We start from the raw sequence: 27,770 nt of genomic DNA on the forward strand, positions 1-27,770 counted from the left end.
TTTACCAAACCGAATTTTTGAATTTAATTGATTTGTTGATTATTTTTGGATTATATTCTAGGACTCTGGCAGACTCTCCTTGAGCCGTTTTAGATTTCTCTAATGTATCCCAAAAATCTGTTGTGGACGTGACTGAAGCTTCACACTGAACTGAAATTCTCTGTTATGAAGTTCATATAAGGAAGAAAAAATCCCTTTAGTTAAATACTCACTTGTATTTGTCTGATGGCCATGTTTGATGCGTGAACAATCAATAATTTCTCTTTTTCACTTATTTACAGAGTGAAATACAGATCCAGAAAGAGGATAGTTACCGTTTTGAACAGATAACCATTTCAAATGGGAAATCTTTGACTTTCTTGTGTTTGCTCTCTGTATTATTCTGAAACGAATACGCATCCTCTTCTCCAACAGGCCAAGTTTCATATAATACAAGAGCTTCTCGGCAAACTACATGCTACGGTAGCCAAGAGTGGAAAATGTGATGGACTTCAACTTTGTTTAATCATTTTCGTAAAACGATGACTAATATGAAGTAGTTGTTATAGGGGTCTATTGTGCAGTCACGCAGGCGCGGACCCGAGCTCGGGCCGTGACAGAAAAAGTCCAGCATAATGCATCTCTTCTTGAGGAGCTAAATGAAGAGAGACGGAAAGCACGCAACATTATGAAAGCCATGTTTAATAAATCATTTGGAGCTACATTTCTGACTGACACAGGTCAAGAGTCTTCATTCGCATATCATATCCATCAATATAATAATTACCTATATCCTATTTCATTAAAATAAATAAATTTCAGAACACGCTCACTACATACTATTGTAAATAGTGTTATGCATGAACAAAAACTTTTGTTCGTGGCCCACAAATTTTCACATATATGTATATATTTAGAAATTTCTGAATGTTATTTTTGAAATTTGCTGAAATATGAAAAATGATTAATGCAGCGAGCGAGATGGCTGTCGGAAAAACATGCTAATAATGCTCAGAGGGATTGGGGTATGAGATGGGGTCTAATGCACATAGATGTGTTGCAAAATACCAAGAGGAATATGTAAGAGCCACTTACACTCGTGCCATATGTTAGATGTTATCTACGCATATTTTTAGGACAACAATAATGGAAAAGTAGAGGGAGCAACACACTTGTACACTAAATTTGGGTTGAGGTAGTGAATATTTTTTAAGGTACTTAACGTTTCGAATAATTCAGGCACTAATACATACCGCTCTCAGGAAAGCATTAGAGCTTCCTTGAATCTGATCTGGTCGGACTTGATCTTTAAAGATAACTCTGCTATCGATCAAATCCATGATTTCTTTCGGGATTTCTCTTGATCTCTGAAATATAAAATAATTAAGCATAAAATATTATAATGAAACAAAAGTTACATAAATTTTATCAATATCAATAACCTCACGCTGGGCACTCAAGGGTAATGCTGAACGGTGGTGTCATTTCAGGGTACAGATTTTTTAGAAAAGAAATATAATGAGAGCATACAATTGGTAGTTACTGATGGTTTGTTTCGAATATGAAGCTCTATTTAAATTTAATGTGCTGAATTTTAAGACGGACCAAGAGACATGGCATACAGCTGGTAATCTCGAATATTTCTTGGATGTCCATTTCTTCTTGATTAATGTTGGAAATATGTCATTAATTGTAATCTCGAATATAGCATGCATTTTGGGACAAACGATTCTCATTATTTAAGGTAATTAAATGTCTATTGTATAGCCTCATATTCAATCAATAAATTTTTTTGGAAGAAATATTTAATAAACGAATTACAATATTTTATTTATTTTTAGCTATTTTATTTTGGCAGAACTTTGCAAAAACTGAACTTTTATATATTGATAGATAGTAAATATAAATTAGGAGATCAAACTTCTCAACAACAGCCAAACTAATGCTTCATTTTCTTGGCTCATACATACAAAAATTAATACCCTCATTTTCCACCAACTTTTAAAAAATGACAACCATATCATCGAAAAAATTATATTAATAAAACATTGGCATCTCAGGCATATACATTATTCAAAACCAGAAATATCAACCTCCTGACAGCGTACCAAGCCAGCAGCTCCGCCGTAGCACAGCCACTTCTTACACTTTTTGTTCGCATTCCATCTGACCCTGTGCATTGACACTATCTTGGGAGGGAGAACTTGGGTTTCATTCACGCTTTTTTCTTTACTTTTAACTTCTTGATCATCTTCCGGCGTATTCTTGCTGTTTTGTTTCTTGATTTTTAAGGATGAGTCGTCACATCCAAGTTCATGCGCTGGATCGCTGCCGCCACATGTTTCTGCAAAGAGAGAACTTAATCAAGCACACGACATAAAGAAACAGCACCACCTATATATCAAGTTTGGATGTCAAACGTTTTGCCATATATACTGGTGGATAACACACATATCAGTGTGTCACTCCACTCAATACATGGAAGCCAACACCATCTGCAACAGGAGATTTTCAAAAAGGCCGTGGCACGGAGAACATTGCACTTTCTCAGATTTTGTCTGATACTTCTTGATTCAATGCCACCGTCAACTGTGGGACAAAATGCGAAAACATATAAATCAAGTGATGAAAAGTGCATGATAAACACCTTTAAGCACCAGGTCATTCGTTTTTGTCTCTTGAAATCTTGCAGCTGTAGACCCACGTTTCATGCTTGGACATCGTTTTATGAATGGAGAATTAGTCAACAGGCTGACTACAATTAGATCAGATCCCTCTTCCAGCAGTGATCCACAGAGATGATGATGAATACGATTTCGAGAAGGATCATTCACTGATCTAGATGTCGGCTGAGCAAACAAGATGAGATTTCATTAGTAAATACTTGGGAGAGGGAATAATGTAGAGAAGTTGAATTTTCAAATGAACCACCCATGACAAACAAGGAAATTTTAGAGTTCTGAAAGGTTGCGAGCTAGAACTCTTTAAAAAGATCGGCTTTAGGAAATGAACATTAAAATAATGAAACTAAATGTAAAATTTAGTGCATGCAAAATAGGCAGTTATTCATAAGCTAGATCTTTAGTAGATTATATGAGTTTTATAACATAAGGTTTGCAGTTATTAATATTGCTGGAAAAAACTGACATATTAAGATTGTCTTGCAACTAAAAAAGTTGACTAAAAGGAACGAATACGTAAAAATTCACCCAACTATTCACCTGGAAGCAAAAAGCTGTTCCATCCTCACCACAATATGCCACCATGCCTAAAAGTTAAAAGAGAATCAGAGGCTATGGTCTAAATAATGTAGATTGGCAACAACAGCGCGGTAGTAGATCACAAGTTCTAATTCAAAGAAATGATACCATAATGGCAAATGCTTTAAGAGAAAAATATGTATTACTGAATGTGTCATGAGGTGGAGATGGAATCAGGAAATAATACACACAAACTAATAGGTCGTTTCCCATAGATTCAAGTACAATACAACAATTTGAACAAACCTAAATGAATTTGTACATAAAGTAGCCATTATAGATCATGGATTGGATTTAAACTATAATAAGATTGATGGAAAAAGGAAAAAATATCTTTTATCACAAGGAACCTGTCAGTTGAGAAGCGTGAACACTCCATATGGAGAATGAGGAACAGTCAAAATTGTGGGTCCCCCATTTCGTGGCTGCATGAGACTTTCCAGCGATTGGAAAATCAGATGCCGTTTTCACTAAGTTGACCATCCACAACGTTCCATCATCAATGGATCCAAAAACACATCTATAACCCAAAAATGACAACTATGAGATGAGAAAAGGGTGAAAAAATATATTTACAAGAATGATTAGGATATACCGTGGGTCTTGCAGCCAACTCAAACTATAAGCTAACCCTTGAATTGGATGTTCCCACGAGGGACGAAATGGATCCCTGGAAGAAACAGGATATATTGAGCAAAAACTAGCATTATGAGCCTCAAGGTCTGCACTGCCATCGGGTTGATTGTTGAAACATACTTTTCATCATTTTGTGGCAAAACTTAAATACTCTGCTTTGAACTTTGTTACACCGTTTCCTAATAGAGTAAGTCATTTGGTAGTGCACTTACCTTAACCAACAATTAATTTCACATACTCACAACCATTTTCCAGGTTAGCTTTAAATTTCAAAAGAAAATTGTATTTGTTTCAACTCTCAACCAAAAGTTCGCCCAAATTTGAGTGTGGATTTCAGCCTAAACAATAGTTTACATGTTTTTCGAAGTTTCAAACTAGACAAAAATCACGTGCCTACCTACCTTATATCCCAAAATTTAAAGCTTCTATGTCCACCAGTGACGATTACATTTGCGCTCTCAACATCACTGCAAGCATTAGAATAGTTTGATTAGACAGAAATGATCAACCAAAATTTCGGCCAAAGATGAAGAGAATTTGATAGACAGAAACTTCAATTGCAACTATGCCTCGACATTTTGTTGTCATTAATTGGTGGAGAATAAACACACTCAACAAGACTTTCACCTGTGCTTTAAGAACACCAGGTATCTTTACGATGCATTTTGCACTTTTATACAGTTACACAGCCATCGAGTTCGCTTCTGATTTTCTCATATGCCTATAGAAATGAATATATGAATTTACTTCTCGCAATGAAAGGCTTCCCAGAGCACACATTATCGGCACATCACTGTTGTATGAAATCGGTCTCAATGGTGCTAAAGCACACAGACAAGCTCATTCCCAAAAGCGCAGGCGCGCAGGCAACTTTCAACCAAGAGCCTCATTAGGTGAGTGAAATTTATGCACACATAGAGTAAGTTACAGTAGCCATCTAAATATAAGAAAACATTTTAAATACAAAAGAAAAAATATGTGCAACTAGAGAAAAAATAAATCAGAAACGAGACATGTGGTAATGTCCAATCAGAAAACCAGCCAACTTTGGGTGAGAAGACTAGAATAACATTTATTTTATGAGTGGAAATAAATATGACAGAGATCGTTACTGTATCACTGACCTTTGATTTGGTGCCCATGCCAGGGCTCTAATAGGACCTGTATCTGCGCTGAAGGAAAGCAAAGGCCTGGTTTCTGCAGAGAAAAGAAACGAAATGCCATAGAAAGCTGTCATTTTCATTGGCAAACTATCATAGAAAAAAATATTTCACAGAAATATATGCTTTTAATATCCAAACAGCAAGAAAATATTCTATTAAGGTCAACATGGAGCCCTTAATGTCACCACCTGTTGATGGATCGGTAACCGAAAACTGCCATAATGCAACCTGAGAAGTGGGAAATGGGTTACAATTTTAAAACGAGCCTGAGTGGAAAAACGTAATAACTTATGAGTTAAAAAGCAGTGCAACAGCCATTTAATATTTAATAAGGAGACATTTAAAGGAATTGTGTCAAATAAGTAGCACATCAAAGAGTTTTCACTTTCATGAGTCTTCTAATTGTCATGGTCGAGAAAATTAAGATAAAAAACTGTTCTTTGTGAACAGCAAGTATGACAAGTACAAGAAGGGAAAAACAGAAAGAAAAAGTTACCGCTCCATCATGACATCCAACCAAAATCCTATCAGATACAGACCATTCGAGCGTTAGTGGAATGCTGTGATACAAAAGGTGGCAAACCATAAGTTAGGCATGAGATTGCAAAATCTGATTATAAGGTGAATGAAGTAGTATCAGCATGCTACCAAGGGAAAAAAGTTATTTACTCTTGTCATGAAAAGCAAAAAAAACACAGTTCTTTAACTGTTGACTGTAAAATAAGCCAAGGATTTATGAACCCCAAAATCAATTTGAACTATACTGTCCTTGGTGCCGATTCATCAAGCAACCAATGCCAACTGAAAAAGAAACGAAAATGTGCACTAGTTCCACACCCCCTTATGTTTCACCACATAGAGTTACTACTTGAAGTGTAAAAGGTAATCGATCATTCAGGAATCCCTTCTGAGTCTGTTTGGTCAAAGCACGACACTGCTTCAGCTTCATGCAAAAACATAATGTAAATTTTATTCCCTAATCCAGCTTAAGACTCAAGTCAACTTCACCCCAAGCTCTCCCTTTCTACCACACTTCAAAATTTGAGGTCATAGGGCAAAAAAATATTGAGTGTATAAAAAAAAGGTCTCAAGTCTCTGATAGTTCAATGCACTAAAAGCATCGAAAGGCAAACATCACATAAAATGTAAGCATATATTTCCTTAAAGTATGATTCAGCCAAAAGTTTGGAATTGGAATATGGTATTGCATAAAACCAGTTATTGCCACGTCATAGAGAAGAGTGTGCACAGAATAAATATCTCTAGTTCCAAATTACCTTTGCCTATCACCGCATTTCAAAATTGAACATCTGAATACCGGTTGCAATTTAATGAACCGAGGATCGACACACTCTTGGCAATCAGGATATACGAGTTTTACAGTCTGAGGAAGGGGAACCTCCCACCTGCATTTGACACATGGCACGCTGAGAAACTCAATGAAGAGAAATACCAGACGCTGAGAAACTCAATGAAGAGAAATACCAGATGGAGGATGACTTAATGCAGGGAAATGTACTGAATAAAGAGCTATTGCAATTTATGCAATCATAATCGGGTTGGGTATATCTTATATTCAATGTTCTGAATAAAGAACTATTACAATTTTATGCAATCATAGTCGGGTTGGGCATATTTCATATTCAAAATGCTGAACAAAGAACTATCACAATTTATGCAATCATACTCAGGTTGGGCATATCTCAGATAAAGAAAAAAGCTTGTGCCAGTATAATCATCAGCAAATACTGGTGTACAAGGGTCCTTGTCACACATCACAAACTTTAGATATTTGTAAAGTTGCAGGTTGTGTTGCTTCTAAGTTCTACCTCATGGTGCAGTCCTCTTAAAATGAGTGGGGGGCCATGAAGGTATTAGCTTTTCCTATTCAAAAAATGTTGTAAAGGTATTTGACTGGACAATGCACCTGAGGTAAGTAAAATATGGAACTTAAAAAGAAAGGAAGCCCAGAGGAAGAAAATGTTTAAAAACCACGAGAATGAAGTAATAACAAATTATGGGCAATTGATGCTAAACATGAAGACATTCTTGTAACCCAGATGATTATGTGAGTTGATTGAATATATAAGAATTACTACTAGAGCCTTTAAACATAGCTGCATTCAGCTTAAAGCCTCATATTTTAGGAGACAATCATCCAAGAACTCATAATCCAACAGACAATTTTTAAAACTCTATATTAACATCACCTATCCACCATATTTTGTTTCTTCAGAGATTTCAAATAAGCAATGTAACAGATTATTAGAGAATATAAGAATGGTGATTTTATTCTATATCAAAGAAAGAACACAATGTACAATTTATATAACAATACAAGAGAACAATTCTAGGAAACTAAATCAATCAATAATAAATTACTACTGATATACACAATATTATAAAATATTATGAACATAATATCTTATCTTCCGACACAGATGGTGCGCAATATAGAATCTCGACACAGAGTGATCTCTGCTTCAATGAGAAGCTCAAGTCACAAATAACTTATTATTCCTCTAGGATATCGTACATGTATAAAGAAACCAAAAAATGTTAAATAGGACTCAAATTCCAGAGCCAGTGGAAAGTTCAGCCAACAAAAGGGTGGATAGCTTAAGAGGATCTTACACTTCTAGTGCACCATTTCCCAGCAAGACAGCAAGATAACCCATTCTCTTCATGGATTGAGGGTCGCAACCATTATATGGCCGCCACTTTACATCCCATGCAACTTTCCCATTATGAGCTAAACACAGCATCATTCTAGGCAATGCAATGTCCTTGGGAACAAAGTATCTAGAAGTATCACAAGAACCAATACAATTTATCTTATTGTGGGGCCTCAAGGAGGAATTCATATGATAACTTGCAGATGATGATGGATTTAAAAGGGAAGGTTCTTGGTGTTCATCTTGTCCGAGAATACACAAATCATTATTGTGAACCTGGGTTTGATTTTGTGCCTTTGCTTGATTTCCTCTGCCTCCTGCAGAAATCAATGTTAACGCATTTGCATGTTTTGTCTGGTTACATTCTTTTTGTGTTCTCCCAGGGCCTTCAAAACTTTTGCTGGTACTTACAGAAGTCTTATCTGATGGGTGCGAACTAGAAGAACCCTCAGGGTATTCAACTGCAAGAGGTTCCACATATTGATTGTCAGTATCTGCCTCTTTTAAAGGGTCAATAGGAGGCTTCTTTCTTGGCCTTCCTCTTGGCCTATGCATTTTAGTTGCCTCATTAGCCATGACTGTCACCTTTTTCTGGGTTGGTCTTGGCTTTTTATTACACTGAGATGGTACATCTTTCTCCTCACAGAAGGCTAACACACACCAAATTTGAATGACACCTCTGCCAGTTAAGGGGGAGCCAATCTTGTGATATGAAGATTCGGGAGGATGAGCAGCAATAGCAACGAACTGCTACGTCAATTTTCAAAGGTGAACATAGAGTTAATATGGCAGTCTAACATGCAGAGAAGGTTCTACACACACGAAATTAAGAAGATACACGATCTTTTAGTACCTAAAACTGAAGCAAAACGTGGATGACTGAATGTGAAGTAAGATTTGAGAAATACTTGATCTTGATTGCAGAAACAAACCAATTGCAAGAAACTTAGCCTTTATACAATAATAGGGTAGATAACAAGGGAAAGAATAGGTACCATATTATTTCAAGAAAATAGATACACTCAATAAATCAAAACAAATGGTTATCACAGTAAATTGCCATCATGCATGTGGAACAATGGAATGCTCTCCAATACTATTAGTAAAGACAATTCTTCACCTCCAACCTATAAGAAGTATTTCAAATCAGAAATCTGGACAAGTTATTATTATTTCAGTTCTTTTTCCTTTAGTTACACTTACTGCACAAAATCATTTTCTGTGAGTTATGTACACCACCAAAGATTTTCTAAATTTAATCACCTATTCGTACAAAGCAATTTCCAGTGCAGTTGTCGGCATAATTCCTTTTCCAAGTGGCACCCCTTGTTAAAGGAATAGAGATTCCTACTTGGATGCAGGCATCATATCAATTACCTCAGGCTCAATGTCATTCTCCGAATTATGATCAACTCTAGGACACCAATCCAATGCCCAGACAGCACCCCCAACATGCATTACAAAGTCTTTGCTGCAACAAGGTAAGGAATCACTGATGAATAGCAACAGAAATCTTATATGTACATCCCAAAAATCTAATTATTCAGCCCACCTAGATTCTGTATCAGTAATTTTGCTCTGAATCTGCGGATTTTGAAGCTGCATACAAGCAAAACCCAAATTCAAAAAAAAAAACTTTATTAGGGAGGGCCTATTCTGCACGTGTGCGTAGATCATTCGTGCAGGATAAAGGTAGGTGTGAAATTTTCTTCTGCAGAATACCTTCGGAACACTTGCAGCTGAAAATTGAGGTAATGTAACCTCGCCTACAATGTCTTTTTTCTCGGAACTATGCTGGAAAGCAAACCGCACAACTCGGGAAGCGTAATTAAAATCCCTCCACTCTCTGCAACGAATATTTCACACGTAACTTTGCACGCTTCAAGACCAAAACATCTCCCCACCTGAGCGTTAAAAAAAACTACCTTAAGAAAGTGATGGAATTGGAGAACCTCTCGATTTCAGACTGATCGGAATCCACTGTTCCGGATTGCCCGCACAGTTTGACGATTGTGTCGACTGCTTTGAAGTGATTCTCGACCGAATAATCAAACTCAGAAACTGATATTTTCGCCGCCGCGTCTATGTTTGCATATGGAGCGGGTTCAGGAAATAGGACGGGCGGCGGCAGGTTTTGCGCCACCATAGTTGGCTGGTTGACCAGCGGTTCAGAGATTTTCTTCTTCGGGATGGAGATTCTTTTCCGCTTCAATGTTCGGTCGTTCTGATCAATTTCCATAGTAACCTCTGTGTCTGATTTGTTCAACTGGAGACATTCGACTATTTATAGGATAAGATCGGGCCGAGTCGGCTCGATCCATGGAGAAAGTAGCCCGAAAACATCATTGCCCAAATAAAATTTAAATTAAATCGAAATAACACTATAAATCATGTTTGATTAAGAGTATCATGATTAAGAGTACATTATGAAAAAATCCACAATTCAAATTTCTAACTTCGGATTTAATTTTAAGATTTAAAATTTTAGTTTGAATTCTCTAATTTTGACAACATAATCAAAAATATCCTTGATATTATAATTGAGTCAAAAATAATATCAGAGTCCAGATAAAATTATTCCAAACATACGATGTTATTTATTATTATGTAATTAAAAATATTTGAGGAATATATTTTCTCAAAAATTGTAGATTCGAACATATGTTCGAAATTAAATGTTTAGAAGAATTATTCCAATATTTTGGAATATTTGAAAGAAAAGCTAATCAATGTTAGATATCATGTGCAAAGAGAAACGCATAAGAATCATCAAATAAACTAATGATTCAAGTAATATGTTCTTATCAATAGCCACAGATTTCTCTAAATTCTCTGGAGATCTTAGAAAAATCCAAAAGATGGTACAGAACTATGACAATCAGCTATACGATTTACCACATAAAATCGAGGAAATCCTTGAAAAACAAAAAGAATTTCTTGGAATATTAAAGTATATTCAAACAAGAATCCAAACTCTAGAACAACGACCAAGTTCTAATAGAAAGATATCAGAAGGAAGATTACTGTCATCCTTTGGTACTGAACTCTTATTACACTAAAGAGAGAAAACTAAGGTAATGCCAAAATCTTTAACCGACGAAGAAAAAATGATCAATCTGATTAAAACTGTTTCAGAAAAGCGTGAAAACAATATAAATAATTGGTCTATAAGATCTTCAAGACCTTGCAGAGTCTTTTGTGAATCTCAAGATCGTAGATCTGGAGATGAGTACAACATGGGGCAAAACTTCCTCGATAACTTGTACATCTTCTCATGAACCATCAAGGAAAAGTGTGTGATCTCGCAATACAAATATGAGATGATCTCAAACATATTTCCAAGTAGCCAGAGAAGCACACCCAACGAGAACAAAATCAAGAAGAAATCAAATTATCTTACACCAAACACCTTATGGGAAATCTGTTTTATAACAAATAAATCTTTATGTGATTATCTTTAATTTTGATGTATTGGATTTCAAAAACAGAGAAGATTTCATAGATGATTGGACATCGGCTATGAGAATCGCATCAGGCACAGTTGATCTCGACAAAGATGGATTCATTAAAATTTTAGAAATGAGTCTAACGGGATCGGTTAAAATTGTCTAGAACATGAATTCGGCGTATACCAAAGATTCAGTCCTAGCCAGAGAATCTCTTAATGAGATAGCTGGGAGAATGAATACCCTATTTAAAACGCACTTTATAGGAATAGAGTATTTTAATAGTCAAGACACGAAGAAAAAAATAAATATACTTAAGCTTTGTATGGTCCTGAATTACATGAAAATGTTTTAGATGATGAATATATTATGTTATTTGCTAAATATAGATCGAATTTCATGGTAGAAGAAAATATAACAATGCAACTTTTCTTCACCAAAACGCCAAGTCCCTGGAGAAAATTTATAACTAGGGAATATGTCTCTGGCAATCCTGATACTTTGGCACAAATGTCCTCTTTTCTCAAAGAAAAATTTGCAGAATAGTATCAGATGACGGCATTACAAAAGAATTACAAACGATTAAGGGGTATTAATTAATGTACTCATTTATGTTATAAAGAAAACGATCTTCCAACAATTATTAGAAGTAAGTCACAAAGAAAGAAAAAGAAGATCTTTAGATCTCATCCTTATGCCAGAAATGGAAATAGTTCTTGGAAATTAAGAACAGTATGATCCAGACAAAAAGCCATATCTTACAAATCAGGACAAAAAAGTGGATCATCAAGAAGTAGGATGTTATCCCAAGCATCGAACTCATCTCGAAGCACTTGTCATATACAAACAAAGAAAACTTTCAGAAGAGCTGCACCCGAGCTAGTGAAAGTTTTAAAGATTATAATTGATGGACATGCGGAGCAAGAGGTCATATTTCAACCAATTGTCCAGAAAATGACATAAAAGGAAAAAAACGCTTCCAACCAACTCCCGATGTTGAAGAAATGGTTTATTACCAAGATCTAGTTCAAGTATCTGAAGGAACATAATCAGAATCTGGTTGAAGATGAAGTGTTTCGACACAAAATACGTGAAGACTTGTCTGGTTTCTTTAGTCATACAACAATATTTCATAACATGGTCCAAAAGTTCATGAGAGAAAACCCTAACATACAGAGATATCAATGATTCTCTGCATGACGAGTAGAAAAATTCTTAGGAAATCTTGGCCTAAGAAATAGAACACATCATCTAATCTATGAAGTTTTCAGAAAGGAATGACAATCCCAATAGAATTTATGGGAAACCGGATGAAGATACAATTAATTCCTTCTAAAGAAATTAAGGAGGAAATGCAAAAACTTAAGATAGAAGTAGTATGAACAATGTCCTGAATTCAAATCGGAGCATTCCAGATTAATGTAAAAGCTGCTTTTAAAGAAAGAATAGATTCACCTATTGACATTGCTATATGCGATAAACGAACGAGTAATCTTCAAGATTCAATACCGGAAACAATCTCATGAAATCTATACGCAAAAATTGTAGGAGTAATTTACCCAAGAATTGCCTATAACATGACAGATCGAGATTTTAGTCGAGCTTTAAGATTACATCAGAATTTCAAATAAAATAAGTTGATAAAAGATGGTAATAGATCATATTCTATTACCTATCAAATTTCATATGCTCTATCCAATACACATCACACATAATCGTTTATCATAAATGTGTTTATTGAAATGCCAGAAATATTTGCAAAAGTTGCCCAAGAAAAATATCTAGAAAGAATTGAATTTCCTTTAATACAAAAAATATATATTCAGACCAAGAGAAACTAATTCTAGAAAGGAATCAGAGTTTTAGACTAGAATCAAGAATACCATAGTTTCTTCATTTCAGTTATATCAACATAACTGAGAGAAATTGAAAACAAGCATAGGTACCAACCCAACCACAATCTGAGTTGATATAGAAGGAAAGTATCATAGGATATGGACGAAATCAAATTCCTATTCGAAAAAGGTAAAAGCATGGTATGAATTTAGAGCTCTTGTCTCAATTTATGACCTAGTTTCCCAGAAATCTCAGCACTACCAAAATTGATTTAGGAAGCTGTTCATGAAACATGGACAAATAATGATTATTTATCAAGAGGAGATATTATAGAGCTTTATTTTTTTTAGTTCAGCAGCAGAACCAACCGAGAAAGCCTCACGCGAAGCCAACATTCAGAAGTTCATCAAGGATCCTCATGATAATGAAACTCATCTTGTTTCATCACTCATTGAAGACGACTTCTCCACTAGACGAGCATGGGGATTATGGGTCTGTTCACAGTGATAGACAAATTCATGTTTCCATTTAAGTTTTTACCAAAATCATGTAAATGGATCTTTTATGTTAAATAGCATAACAGAAAAAACTACAAGCTTTCCAGAAGAAATGTTTGCAAAGAAAAGAAATCTTATGTGGAATGGCAAGCTACCGGGGAGTACATAAATTCGTCGGAAATTCTGCAATATGGCTCACGAGGGAAGATGGTCAGAAGGAAGATGCTCAAAATAACCGAACTAGAAAAAGCCTGAATTCAGGAAATGTTTTCAGCATATATATGACCGAAAACTTAATGCGAAGACAAGTCCAAGTAGTGAAAATCAACACAATTCATGTTTCCTTCACCTAGAAGCCTGTCAAGAGCAGCTCATTGTTTGTGCAACATCATGGCACCGACGATCACCTCTCGTCCTCTTCGACCCCGAGCCTCACAGCTAGTTTGCACCGATAGTGATGACTTTGATACCGACCCTGATGTACAAGAAGAATTTAGCCAATTAAGACCGGATTGCAACCAGAGAAACAAATGAATATGGGTAGATCTAAAGAATAACATAGCTAAATTACCTCGAGGTCACTGCAGAGACTGGTTGATCGGTACCGTTTCAATGGCAAATCAAGGAGCGAAAAAACGTAAAGAAGAAAATGCCCGTCACATGAAGAACCTCCTCCGCCTCATCATCGTCTCCAATGTAACCTTAATAATTCATCAACTGTACAAATTTGAAATTTTTTATTAGTTTTCGTGATTTCTTTTGGTTCGCGAATTTTTTGTCGCAGGTGATTTATTTAGCGATAAGGATCGGAGTATTCTACTCCAGCTTCACGTGGAAGCATTGGGCAGGATTGATTTTGACTTCGCTTGCTTATGTTATTCCGTATCAGCAGCTCTCCGTAATGGCAAAGCCTGCTTACACTGAAGGTGGGGAGCTTCTCGATGGCGGGTTTGATATGAGTACTGGAGGGATTTGTGGGTATGTGATTTTTTTGTTGTTATTTTTTTTTAAGGTTCTTGGTTCGCAATTGATGTGGCATGACATTGATTTAATAAGTTCATACTTTCTTAATTTGAAGAATTGTATTTGAGTCTTGATTTTGATATCAAATTGTGATGACTGAGAGTGGGAAATTTGAGGATTTGATGAATTTTAACTTTTGAGCTGTTTGTCCTAGACTCAGTAATTTTGTTTTTCCAGACAATGAAATGATATGCATAAACCCCTTCTTGAGTAATAAGCTGCATCCAGTTCAAATTCTCGCTAGAATGTATTGAATTTGTTGCAGGATTAATTGTCACACTGAAAATGTGGGTAAATGCTGCCAGAAACCTTTAGCAACGTCTTTTATACAAAATTATGAATGATTTATAGTTTAATGATAGTAGTAGAGTTAACAAATTGATTGTTTTAAGCTCATATGCTGCCCTGAGATTTTTATTGGCCCTTTTATATTTATCATCTAATAGCTAATTAAATGGTATAAAGTGTCCTTTTTGGGTTCATAGGAGATGAAGATAAGGATCACCATACGGTTTTCACCCTTTCGGTTGGTATCTTGGTTTGTTAATATTTGTTTTTATTTGAAATTTTTTATTAGTTTATGTTTATTTCTGATCTTCAATAGGAATGGTTCCTGCTATTGTTTAAAATTTTAAGTACTCTGGTTCATTTATGCTCATAGTGATTGTTTTTGTGTTTTATATTTTAGATTTCATCTTGTTTACTCTGGTGATGCAAAAGTATATAGCTGCTGGTGAAAAAATGTTGTTTCAATTGTAAGAAGTTGTTTTACAATTCATTTACATAGTGGGTTTGTTGTTGGTTGTGTGTTCCATAACCTCAAGTTTTGAATAACACCATTCTACTTGAGATTGATGATTCAAGCTTAGTGGATACCTTTTCTTCTGATCTGGTCAGGAAATGCATGCCTGTTGATAGGATAAGGCCATATATGGTTTACTTCTGCAGCATGGGTGTCAATGGACGTAATAATGCATTTTCTTCTATTCATGTTTCGGGCATAATGTCTTCTCATATTGAGTGATAGTTATTCCCATTACAACTCTCAATACTTCAGGCTGTCCATGTATAAGATGACATAACATAGTTAGGAAGCTTTGACTTGTGTTTACTAACATAGCTTCTTGACTTATTCTCCTTACTTGGAAGTGGGGTGGAGGTGCAGAATGGGTTGTTGTATTCTGAAATGATGTTAATTTGATGTTTGAAGCTTGTTGGTTTGATATGTTTTAATCTCTCCCCCTAGTGGATGTTTGAAAGATTCGTATTTTGCTCAATAAGATTGATGTGGCACTGACAAATTCGAATTGTTGAAGCAGAATGAAATAAAGGAAGAACTTACAATTGTAACCTACTTTTGCATACATGTTGCGAATTTTGACATATGTGAATGTTACTTGACTAGTTTCTTTCATAGCTTCATGGTCTTTTTGTTGCCACGGTATACATATTGCCTACTGTACGCCACATAGATATATATTATATTCACCACTCACAAATCATTTACATGAAGAAGAGAACTGTAGTCTTACTTTCTGTATTTTTTTTTATTGCAGATATTTGCACGATTTGATCTACATTACGTGTTTTGTCCAACTCAGTTCCATCATATCTGAAAAATTTTGGCTTGTATACTTGGTGGTAAGTTATATTCAAAATTCAGATCTTTTTTACCATATCTACCCATGCATTGTTCCTTGATATTTATAAATATGATATGATTTTGTTGAACAAGTACTTTATATTTGATAAGCACAAAGGATCCACATGTCAATTTTATCCATTCAACTACTCTGCTATCCTGTTTTAGCTGACGTATCTAATTTCCTTGTTAGTTTCGTTGAAAGCCGAATGAACTTGAATGGATTTTCTTTTGTTTTGTAGATTCCAGCATTCGCAGCATATCAACTATTTGGACTTGTCAAAGGGTTCTTGCCTCATGGTTCAGAGGTACTCACCAGTTACAACCCACACTTTCAGTTTTATGTCTTTCATCAATAATAATTCTGCAAAAAATTATAAATTTGGTGTCATGATTCGCGGATGGTTTTCATTTATCTTGATCAATGGTATAGGGAGATGAAGAAGATGAAAAAAGTCGAAAGAAAAGAGAGAAGATGGAAAAAAGGGCTGCAAGAGCCAAATTTGTCAAGACAAGGACCAGATAAAACGAAATTCTGCCATCGAAGCATTTGAATATTGGTCCAGAAAATTTTTGTATGAAGTGATTTATTGAAGCCGATGCCAACTTATATAAAACTACGACTCATATGACGATGACAACGTTACAACAGGTTCTTGTGTCTTATTTTCAGCTGTAGAATGAGTGATTGTGAAATATTTGTGCTTTACCAAGACATATTCACGAGCGTCCGGGACTGAGGGTACGAAATCTTGAATAGTATTATTTTAAGAAAAAATATATCATGCTGTATTAAATTTAAAAATTCATGATTGTATCAAAAAGGCATCAATTGATTTATTTACTCGGTAAAATTTCATACGATTGTTGTCCAAAACAAATGATATTATTAAATAGTGATATAATGTCATTATCTATTAGATACAGAAGTTGATGTGTTTCACACAAATTTTATAAAACTTATAGAAGTTCGGCCTAAAAAACATTAGTTATCTGTTGTTTCACGTCCGTTTGATTAACATGATAAAATGATGGATTTTTAGATAATTGTTGTTGAAAATATCGCATCAGACAATCAACTTCCTCATATACCATATTTATTTGTTTTTTAGATCGAATATAGTTTTTAGCATCCAACATGGTATAACATAGACAATCTCTAGAGAAAAGTCGATTTTTATTTAAGCCTGACATCCTCTGTCAAATCAATCTCATATGCCTGAACTTCTGTAACATTATGTTGGAAAGCCAACATGTGAACTGTCTCTTAAAGATGGAGCGCGTGATTATACTCTTCGATAAACTCAGTAACTTTATACTTATTATCTTCAAATGTCACTCCCAATCTTACTTTACAATTTGTTCGAGTCTCAAGCCGAGGATTGAATGTCAAATAATCTCTTTTGTCTTGTTTACGAACGCCCTCACGAATTTATGAAGTCGGTGTTCTTGTTCTTGTTAAAATAATGTTACTCCAAATCCAGTTTTCTCACCATATTCAACCCAATACTTCCAAATCTCATCTAAGCTGTCAAATTTCATACCAATCTTAGACTTGAATTCAATATCTGAACCACAATCCATCAAAAAACTTTGTTGATCAATTAGATTTTTGTCTTTATGCATGAACAATATTACAAAACAAATCTTGGTTGAGCCGAGCGCTTCTACGTATATGAACAAATCCAATTGACATATGCATGAAAAATGGTGGAAATAATTTCAAACATCTTATGCAAAAATGAGAAATTGAAAATTAGAAAATTGATTTTGTTGCAAGTTAAATATTTGAACTTGAATCCACAACGTGAATGTCTAAAAACTATGCAAAAATGTAGTGTCATGTATTTATAATATTTTAGCACAATGATTAAAATCCATAAAACTAACCACATAAAATCAAAAGCACTAATTTGATTTGAGACACAGTCTATCAACAATTTCAGTTTATAACCATGACAAATATAATCAAGTTTTTGGAAATCTTAAAGTTTGCTGCAAGAAATAACCTTTGGTGATATCATCAAGATTAGCATGGAAACCTGGGTTGTTGGAGGATTACTCCTTAGACGTCATTGTCCTGATATTTAATGTTAATATTTTGGATTGGCTAAAAGCATAAAAAAAAAATAGAAGAAAAAAATAAAAATGAATGATTGAAGATGATTAGTCACATATCAGTACTAAACTAAATAAACCAAAATCTTCAATCTTCAAATCATTAAAAGTTAAAATTTTAATATACTAAACTTATAGATTGTGTGGCGCACGGTTGTTTGTGGAGGAGACAAAAGAAAATGGGGGGTTGATGTCTGTTTGTGGAGAGGACAAAAAAAATGGAGTGAAATGGAGGAAAAACGGAGAGAGAAAAAGGGAAATTTGGGCCCAATTTTTGCAAGCCCAATTGAAACAAAAAAAAAAAAAACACGCACAATACCATGTCGTTTGATAGCACATAACGGCATTATGTGCTAATGTCCTCTGCACAACAGAGGATCTGGTTCCATTATGAACACATCAAAACTAGAAAGCCAGTTTATTTTAGGTGTTCTAGTGGAAAATTTTGGGGAAATGATTTTGAAAACAGAAATTGTATATTTCTTTAAGTTTTTGGGAAGATAATTTTTTTAATATAAAAATCGAATAATATCAGATGAAGTTATTAAATTATACAAAAGATACATAATGATCGATACAACCTGATTAAAGCTGCGAAAGGCCACTAAAACGATAAACTGCTTCTTTTCTTTTCCAATTTATAGCGACAAAGGACTGATCGAAAACATCGGGTTTTTAGAGTAATACAAGAAGAAGACAAATGCAAGTAATATGAATAAAATTGCAAACTACATCGAGTGTAGGGGCGAGTGAATTGAAGAATATATGGGGAATGAAGCATCTAAAAACACCGATTTTGTTACAGCAGTAACTATCTTTAAACATAAATTAAGACAGTCTGCTTAACATTATCTGCGAATACTAGGTATTCTTCAATCAATTTTTACCGACGAGAATAAGTAATGGACAAAGTAAAAAGATGTAAGAAAACCGATAGTGCCAGTAGAAAGCATAATTGCAATCGCCATTATCAGCGAGTACCCAACATAGAGAGTAGCTGACACAGGCCCACTCAAACTCTGGAGGTCGAAGATGAGGTAGTTTATGGAATAGAGAAACACGTACAGTGCAACCGAACCCGAAGCACAGAATGCTTTCCACCACCACATCCAATCCTCGACGCAGAGATGCATGTACGTTAGGACAACAGAAACTTCAGCACAAACGGTTACTAACAACAACATTACAATGAGCAAGAAGCCAAATACGTAATAAAATCTTCCAAGCCAGATGCTGGAGAGTATGAAGAACAGTTCAATAAAAAGGGTTCCGAATGGGAGAGTTCCGGCACCGAGAATTAGAAGCCACGAGGGATATTTGCGTGAGGGGATCTCTCTTGGGATCTGATTGGTTCGGACAGGGTATTGTATCGGCTCAGCTTGTGTGCCTAAGAATCCTCCAACAAGAGTGAGTGGCACCGAGATACAGAACCAAAGTGCAAAGAGGGTGAAGTACAAGGAAATGGGAATAGCACCTGTGCTATTACTTCCCCAAAGGATGAAATTCAAAGCTGTCAAAATAACAAAGACAATTCCCGGGAAGAAGCATGCTACTGACCAAGAAACTGATCTCCACCCTTCAGATGAACCTTTCATGGTCCTCCACATGCGTACACTTATATAACCAGCAGCAATTCCGAGGAAAAGATAAAGCATTATCATACCCGTTAACAGCATACCTCGTGAAGCCGGTGACATGAAACCAAGGGCTGCAAACACAAGAGTGACAAGTGTCATCCCAGTTATCTGAAGCCCATTTCCGACCATGACACATAGTAACTTTGAGTGGAATGGTTCTCTGAATACATCACCAACCACAAGCTTCCATCCAGAGAGCTCCTCATTCATCTGCGCCTGGGCTTCTTTGTCCAACTCTTCGTACCTCGTCAAATCTCTTCTCACCGTTCTCAAGAAGATGACAAAAACGATGCCTGCCAAGAAGAAAATCACCATCAACGAGTTCAGAATTGAGAACCAGTGCACACGGGATCCTTCCATCTTCAGATATGCATCCCAACGAGATGGCCACCTAATGTTGCTTTTTACAAATGCAACCTCGTAGGTAAACGATACCCGCTCTTGCTCCCTAATAATCTGAGACTTGTCAAGCTCCTTTGGACAACTTACAGATGCACTGTTATCATAAATGTGGAGTTTTGACATCTTCTCGGGGTCATTCTTAATGCTGCAAGGAACAACCTCAAAACCAACAATCTCATAACCTGAAGCCTTCTTTTTATTAGATTGTGAAATTACACCCATGCCTTCTTCTCCAGTACCAATAATCTCCACACCTGCTCCGTCATATTCATGTATCAAAACTGTAAACTTCACATGATTGATAATGTAATCATTGTCACTGTTGGCAGGAGTGTAACCAACTGGAAACCCAGTCCATTGGATTTTAAATCCGTTTTGCTCCGTATACCTCATAGCAGGCAAATTGTCAAGATTGATGTTAACCTGATACATATCTCGAGTCCTCTGTTTCAAAAGTTTGACCTCGTGGTCACTCAATGGAGGCGTAGTGCAGAGGTACACAGTTTCGTTAACATTCATTCTGAAACGGTATGGAGAATTGTCGATTTGATCTCCCATTAGAAGTTCTCCTAGATTTTCAGCACTTTTCTTGATGCCCCCTTGAGGTTTACAATAAGGAAGACTGTAATAGCTGAAGGGAAGCTCGGTTTCAATGGAGGTCAAAGAATTCACTTTTGCATAAATCTCTTCCCCTGTTGAGTATGTATGCATATAACTTCCAGGTAGATAAAAACCTTTACATGCTTGCAATGTGAGTACCAAGTAGATGAAAGCAGTACATAATTTCCTTCTTGAAATCAAGTGCAACTCCATTTTTAGTAGAAGGAAAGCAAAGAAAATGTTCTGCAACTTGCTGAACCCAAGCTAGGATTGATGGCACATTAAAAAAAATATTCTGCAATCGGATAAATTGAATATATGACAAGTGGCGACTGAATGAAGATCAATAATTAAGTATCACTAATCATGTCATGGTGGAGGCTTTTCAACCAATAAACACTGTTAACATGCAGCATTTTCACTCGATGACACTAGTTAGCTACAACTTCAATTTGTGAGTGAGTGCATGCACTGAGAAACAATAACAGCAATGAGAACATATATTTAGAGTCCATAAAAAAATTCAGGAAACCTGACATTGAACCACACCAAAATTATATTGACATATGGACATACAAAATCTGTCTTCCACAGTATTTACATATGGACATACAAAATCTGAATATGGAATAGCGATTTACATAGACACATCAAGCCAAGCCTAGCGGCATGCATATTAACAAACAAGAAAATCAACTAAAGACGCGAGGATCTGCAGAGGTTAAAAAATTATGAGCCTGTTGAAGCCACATTTAACATTGAATGAAAGTGTTTCCATGCCAAAGATAGTAGCATGATTAAACATAATCAATCATTCAATTTGCACCCCACATTAAGCAGTCAAATTGACTCTTTCCTACCTGAAAAAATACCAGGAAGATCCAATCTATACAATGATATAATGAAAGGAATCATAAATAAGTCAGATAACAGATAGTATTCCAAGTAGACATTTGATTGGAAATGAGCGGATGGCTACTGTACAAATGAGAGGAATATGTGCAAGCTCAAGTCAACAGTATGCAGTCATCAATAGCATTCCGTTATGCACATCATCCTCTACAATTTTAATACGAGTAATGCAAACAATAAACTAAGCAAATGTTATTAGCAAATTAACCACAACAAATCGAACTTTAATATCTTCACTGCACAAGTACGCGGAGTATAGAAGCATAACCGCACACCTCGCACCTAAAAAATGCGTAGGCAGAATACTAGCATATATTGAAAGAAAAATAGAGAAATGCCAGAAATTTGATATCTCAATCACAAAATTAGAAAATTAAAACATCAATCAAAACTAACATCCAATACGTGGATCTTCAGACCCACCCAAGAAAAGACTCCAAACACCGACAATAACGTAAGAGTCACAGATAAGTAAATCCAATCGAACTTTCCACTAACCTACAATTTTCTTAGAAAAATGCAATCATAATTTTACGTTGGCCTACATTGCAAAAAAAAAAAAAAATCAACACCCGTACTAAGTGTTAGGAGAAACACATACCAGATGCAGATCTGAACTCGGATTGCGCGTAGTTAGGGTTTATCGAGAATTAGACAGATTTATGATTTTTATAAGTGAAATCGTGTGATTATGTGTAATAGGTGCTTGCATGTTATATCATCCAGCAAACGCCCAGCTGAATCGCGTGGATCTGAAGTTTGGGGTGTATACTTGCATGACATCGGCTAGATGAAAAGACATCCATACCCCTTCTCCAAATCAATTTGAATATTTGCTATCATTTTCTTTTATATTATAGAAAAAATTGATCACAAGAATACACACTAACTTCTTTGATAAATTTTACATCATTTTTAAATCCCAACAAAATTATTAGTAACCAAAAAAAAAATTTCTTATCAATCTCCTTCAATTGTGTTACATATACTACTTTACTACTTGTTAATTTATGTAACTTCTTTCTTCGTCATCATTCTCAGGTGATTTCGAGCAAAGATTTTAAGTTTGTTACACGAGATCGCACAAAGATGATTCTATGTTACACCGACATGTTGTGAGACGATCTCACATGTCGTATTTTGTGAGACAGATCTCTTATTTGAGTGATTCATGAAAAAGTATTACTTTTTATGCTAAAGTTGAGTTTGGTTCACATTTAGTTATGGGCTCCTTGTCGAAATCTACTAAAATTAAGCTTAAACCAAATAGTGTCCAAGACAAAGTTTTTTAAAAGTGTACAAATATGTGAGATCAAGGGAAGGGAGGAGGTTCGCATGAAGGACAATCGCACATTCGAACGGTCGTGACACATAATTTTTTTTCATACTTAAAAAAATTTTAATTTATTAACAATATGTGTCGAGAGACCTCCGATCGACAAGAATCATAATTAGTTTATTTTTATGAATTTCATGTCGATAAATTGGCGAGTTTAGAAATTCATTTTGGCCATTGCAACTTTGTCTGAACTTGCATTGCAATCCGACGAGCAGGTGATCTTCGGTGTATTGCGGCAAGCTCTAGTAGAATTTCGAATGACTTCCTCTCAAGTTTTCGAATTTCAAACAATGTTATTATTAAACATTAACCTATCATTCATCCAATATTAATTATAAATTTTTAAAATACTATGATAAACCACTAACATTACATGTTTATCTAAAATATTTTTGTTCAAAATCGATCCAGTTGAAAACCAAATCGTCAATATCAACTTACATAATCAGGATTTGCCCATTCCAAGACAAGGAAACATAAAATCAACAAATTTCCTGGGTAAATGTCTGAACCAAATTTATTTATTTATTTAGCCAATTTGTCGTGGTTATTTTATTTTTTTTATTATTTTTGTGCTTTTTTTTGTCTTTTTGCTAATGGACAGAGGCGCGCATTCAAAGCAGAAGCTGCAGAACTGCTGAATTTCTGCGTTGCCCAAATTCAAAACTACTGAATATTTAATTAATGTCACAACGTGACAGCACGCCTCGCACTCTTGTTTTTTTTTTAAAAAAAAAAAATATTTATTTTATTTTTTGGGNNNTTTATCTGTTAGACGGATCAACCCTACCGATATTCACAATAAAAAAACAATACTTTTAGCATAAAAAATAATAGTTTTTCATGGATGACTCAAATAAGAGCTCCGTCTCACAAAATACGACCCGTGAGACCGTCTCNATATATATATAGACCCCCATAATTTGTGCAGGGCCGAAATTAAATTAAAAACTATATATAAATTTAGGCATTTGCTCTTGAATCGGTCGTATGCCGCTTCGATATCTATGTTCTTGATCGACAATTTGCCATTCAAGAATTTGTAAAATTACATGAGAAGTTATCTTCTCACCAGTGAAAATATATGTGCGAAAATAAATGGGAAAATGTTTAAGAACATAATGCGATCGAGTTTCAAGAACCATTATAAAGCTAAAACGGATGCAAAGAGAAAGCATTTATTGTAATAATCAAGAAATGTGGATAACCTCCGAAATGATAAAGCAAGAAGCAGAATAAAACAAGCTTAAAAATCTTCGGTCCCAATGTTAATTAAAGAAGCCAATCTTGGTATCAAATGTCCACTCTTAAACTCTTTAATCGCATATAAACATGATGCTAACTGATCACCCAAATTTGAAAGAAAAGTTGAGAACCAATAAGGGATTAAAAATGGTAACAAAATTAAACTACAGATTGAGCCGTCCCGCCAATATCACAGTACCGGCGCCGCCGCCGCACCACCACCACCACCACCACCGTCAGAAACCGATAGAACAGCAATGGGTCGAGAAGTCAAACCCCATTTACAAAGACGAAACTTGGAACCAACCCAAGTCAAAAACACAGCCGAAGAAAAGAAGGCGTACGTACATTCATTTTCTTGGCATCTCCATGCTCAAATTCAGCTCTCACGGCTTCCATTCTGCGCCAGAACTCTTTCCACCGCCGCGGCAGAACCACCCTATTGCCATATAAACGGGGAAATCTAGAGTAAAAATGTTGACTTTCTTTTTCTCTACGCACCCATCCAAGAAAATAGTAAATCTACAAATGGGTTTTGGAAAGAACTTCAAATGGTACTAATATATTTTTTTTTAATCTTCCTTTTGTTCTTCCAAGTACCTGTTCCAATGGCTTTGATGGGCATTCTTGTCTTTTTGCTTCGAAATCAGTAGAGTAAAAACATTTTGAAACAAGAGCAAGAAAGGTTGGGAGTTGGGACATGCCCAATTTGCTTTGGTTCGTGGTTTTGTACATGTCTACTGCCTACGCACTGCTCACTCAGTTTTTATCATAATGAAGTATGAAACTATTATTTTAATATAATTTTAGCTTGATTTAGCCCCGACCACATAAAATGGATTAAAATTTAATTGGATCTATATAATATATATGTATCTTGTATAAATAAAAATATTATATACGAATTCCTCAATTTTTTAAAATCTTTTTTGGATAATAAGTTTCCACTTTAATGCGTACGGGAGTGTTTGGTAGGGGTGATAAGGTGAGTTTATTTTTTTTAACTCACCTTATCTCTCGTTTGGTACGCGTGATTATTTAATCAAGTCAATACCTCCCATGAATGATTATGTTATATTAAGTGTGTTAAAATAATACCTCCTCACCCTATGTTATATTAGGTGGGTTAAAATAATACTTCCTCACCCTCTAGGATTATTTATCCAACTCTTAATCCTTCCTATTTTTCCAATTTTACCCTTCTTCTATATCCAAACTCACCACCACTTCCCGCCACGGCCGTCGCCACCGACCACCGCCGGCCGCTGCCGCCGTCGAGAACCAACCTACGCCGGACCACCGACCGGCAGCCGTCGACGTCACTGACTGTCGGCCACACCGACGTTGCCGGAACGTCGCCGTCGCCGCCGCCGGAGTGAAAGAAGAAAGGACAATTTTGTCCTTAATCAAAAAATTCAAAATTATCTTACACTTAAAAATTTTACCAAACATAACATCATATATTACATTTCTTCGACAATCATTTTCTTTATCATTTACTTATTAATCATTAGTTTATTTTATCCTCCGTACCACTCGCATCCTACATGTACTAAAGTTCTATTGTCCCAGGTGTAGCTAGATTTTCGCTATATTTTTGCTCCTTTTTTAACCTTCGGAATTGAGGAAAACCCCATCGTATCCCTCCCAACAGTTGAATACTGTTTCAGCTTTACTGACCAAAATTTGTCAATTTCGAGGCCCTTTTTTGTCAATAATACTNAGTAGCTTTAAATTTAAATATAATTTTTTTTAATCCAAATTAACTTTTAGTAAATTATTGTTCACCATCCATCCATTCATAAACAACACGAATATTTTTATTGTGAACCACGAATTTTAGAAAATATTGATAATTATCCTATTTCATATAAGACATGACGTAGACCAAACAAAGATTTCATTGTTTCTTTTTGTATATATATATATATAGATATTGATTTCAAAATCGCCAACAAAATGGATATTTTGTTATTTAAATCCAATTTCTTTTCCGAGTTTGAGCTATATGATGAGCAGTAAAAAAAACTTGACAAAAACTTGTGTGAGACGGTCTCACAGATCATATTTTGTTAGACGGATCTCTTATTTGGGTCATCCATGAAAATTATTACTTTTTATGCTAAGAGTATTACTTTTTATTGTGAATATCGGTAGGATTGATCAGTTTTACAGATAAAGATTCGTGAGACCGTCTCACAATAGATCTACTCAAAAAACTTTAACCATGTGAAAAATAAAAATTTATTACATAAAAACTAATGTTATAATAAATTTTTCTACCGAAGACAGTATTTGGATAACATTTAATTTATAGAAATTGTTTTTTTTATGAGCTGGGAGTAGGCAAATGTTACACAATTGAGTCTCGAATATGAGATATCATCTCAAACTTAGTATGGCTATTCTGGGCTATTCAGTACTCAATTTCAATATAAATTCAAAAAATAACAGCCTTTTTTTTTTTTTTTACTTTTATTAATAATATAAATTCAAAAAATAACAGCCATTTTTTTTTTACTTTTATTAATAAACATCAATCGTTCTCACAAGAGATATGTATTAAAAGATGAAACATTGTTTTTACTGAATATATATGCATCGCTGCAATATACGACAATTGGGTTGGTACAAATAGTTAAAGCAATATTACCACTTTCTTTAGTTCTTTCTTCATTAATTCGTCAGTACACACAACAAATCTATGCACCAATGCTTCCAAGTGGATGGAGAAATGCATACAAAAACACAGAGTACTATTACTGTTGATGTTTCATGGTTTTGATGATAGGATTGAAATAAAAACTTGAGTGAGACTTCGTGAGACGGATATCTTATTTGGGTCATTCATGAAAAAATATTACTTTTTACTCTGAATATCGGTAGGGTTGACCCGTCTCACATATAAAGATTCGTGAGACCGTCTCACAAGAGACCTACTCTAAGATTGAGATCTGACTCAACACGAAAATCAATCTAGTCCAAGGACTTATATACAACTAGCTCAAAGATCGTCTAGATCTATATATACAATTCCAAAGACTTAGTCTAATCGATGTCGAAATTTAACACACCCAATCATGTCCACAAATGAACATATGAAGCGTGAAGTTTACAAGACATTATCGAGTGACAAATAAGATGGTCCACCACATAACGATGAATTTGGACTCTGATATCATGTTAAAATATGACATGAAGGAAGAAAATTTCAATAAACTGCAGAAAATGAATTAAACTAACACAAGGGTTCGACCAATATATGTATAGTATGCTATCACAATACAATGCACACCAGGAACTGGGCAGCATATGCATGGACCCGAATAAAATTGAGTCGAATCAAAACCAGAAATATAT

The 27,770-nt window shown here is 35.2% G+C and overlaps 3 protein-coding genes across 8 annotated transcripts; 1 reads left to right on the forward strand and 2 right to left on the reverse strand.

Moving 5' to 3' along the window:
* Window positions 1-2,001: 2,001 nt before the first annotated feature.
* On the reverse strand, window positions 2,002-10,024 carry LOC140976382 (uncharacterized). 4 transcript variants are annotated; one of them, XM_073440490.1, is made up of 15 exons: window positions 9,639-10,024; window positions 9,436-9,559; window positions 9,266-9,312; window positions 9,091-9,184; window positions 7,673-8,463; window positions 6,316-6,444; window positions 5,535-5,598; window positions 5,227-5,266; window positions 5,000-5,072; window positions 4,277-4,342; window positions 3,835-3,909; window positions 3,590-3,759; window positions 3,201-3,247; window positions 2,627-2,828; window positions 2,002-2,323 (listed from the first exon to the last, which is right to left on the reverse strand). In XM_073440490.1, exons 1-15 carry the CDS (start codon window positions 9,950-9,952, stop codon window positions 2,049-2,051), a joined length of 2,511 nt encoding a protein of 836 aa, XP_073296591.1. In that variant the 5' UTR covers window positions 9,953-10,024; the 3' UTR covers window positions 2,002-2,048. The 4 variants fall into 4 exon arrangements, with proteins under 4 accessions (XP_073296591.1, XP_073296592.1, XP_073296593.1 ...); XM_073440491.1 differs by having other exon boundaries at window positions 7,673-8,460; window positions 9,639-10,023; XM_073440492.1 differs by lacking the exon at window positions 9,639-10,024 and having other exon boundaries at window positions 9,091-9,179; window positions 9,436-9,514.
* Window positions 10,025-14,003: 3,979 nt separating this feature from the next.
* LOC140976383 (uncharacterized) lies at window positions 14,004-17,001 on the forward strand. Its single transcript, XM_073440495.1, has 5 exons — window positions 14,004-14,188; window positions 14,277-14,470; window positions 16,072-16,156; window positions 16,400-16,465; window positions 16,591-17,001. Exons 1-5 carry the CDS (start codon window positions 14,105-14,107, stop codon window positions 16,681-16,683), a joined length of 522 nt encoding a protein of 173 aa, XP_073296596.1. The 5' UTR covers window positions 14,004-14,104; the 3' UTR covers window positions 16,684-17,001.
* Window positions 17,002-18,880: 1,879 nt separating this feature from the next.
* LOC140976384 (transmembrane 9 superfamily member 12-like) lies at window positions 18,881-22,607 on the reverse strand. Of its 3 annotated transcripts, none has more exons than XM_073440496.1 (2): window positions 22,428-22,607; window positions 18,881-21,209 (listed from the first exon to the last, which is right to left on the reverse strand). In XM_073440496.1, exon 2 carries the CDS (start codon window positions 21,125-21,127, stop codon window positions 19,148-19,150), a length of 1,980 nt encoding a protein of 659 aa, XP_073296597.1. In that variant the 5' UTR covers window positions 21,128-21,209; window positions 22,428-22,607; the 3' UTR covers window positions 18,881-19,147. The 3 variants fall into 3 exon arrangements, with proteins under 3 accessions (XP_073296597.1, XP_073296599.1, XP_073296598.1); XM_073440498.1 differs by having other exon boundaries at window positions 18,881-21,157; window positions 22,428-22,596; XM_073440497.1 differs by having other exon boundaries at window positions 18,881-21,167; window positions 22,428-22,596.
* Between the last annotated feature and the right edge of the window lie 5,163 nt (window positions 22,608-27,770).

This window comes from Primulina huaijiensis, chromosome 5 (assembly GCF_012295235.1).
Source record: "Primulina huaijiensis isolate GDHJ02 chromosome 5, ASM1229523v2, whole genome shotgun sequence".
Taxonomy (NCBI): domain Eukaryota; kingdom Viridiplantae; phylum Streptophyta; class Magnoliopsida; order Lamiales; family Gesneriaceae; genus Primulina; species Primulina huaijiensis.

Bases quoted from the DNA above. Each gene is read 5' to 3' on its own strand.
- LOC140976383 (XM_073440495.1), top strand. From the start codon at position 14,105: ATGGCAAATCAAGGAGCGAAAAAACGTAAAGAAGAAAATGCCCGTCAC. The intron at 14,189-14,276 runs GTAACCTTAATA...TTTTTGTCGCAG, and splicing joins GCCTCATCATCGTCTCCAAT to GTGATTTATTTAGCGATAAG. The intron at 16,157-16,399 runs GTAAGTTATATT...TTTGTTTTGTAG, and splicing joins TTTGGCTTGTATACTTGGTG to ATTCCAGCATTCGCAGCATA.
- LOC140976382 (XM_073440490.1), bottom strand. From the start codon at position 9,952: ATGGAAATTGATCAGAACGACCGAACATTGAAGCGGAAAAGAATCTCC. The intron at 6,445-7,672 runs GTAAGATCCTCT...TGTCAAATGCAG, and splicing joins GGAAATGGTGCACTAGAAGT to GTGGGAGGTTCCCCTTCCTC. The intron at 3,910-4,276 runs GTAGGTAGGCAC...TGTTTCTTCCAG, and splicing joins TTTAAATTTTGGGATATAAG to GGATCCATTTCGTCCCTCGT.
- LOC140976384 (XM_073440496.1), bottom strand. From the start codon at position 21,127: ATGGAGTTGCACTTGATTTCAAGAAGGAAATTATGTACTGCTTTCATC.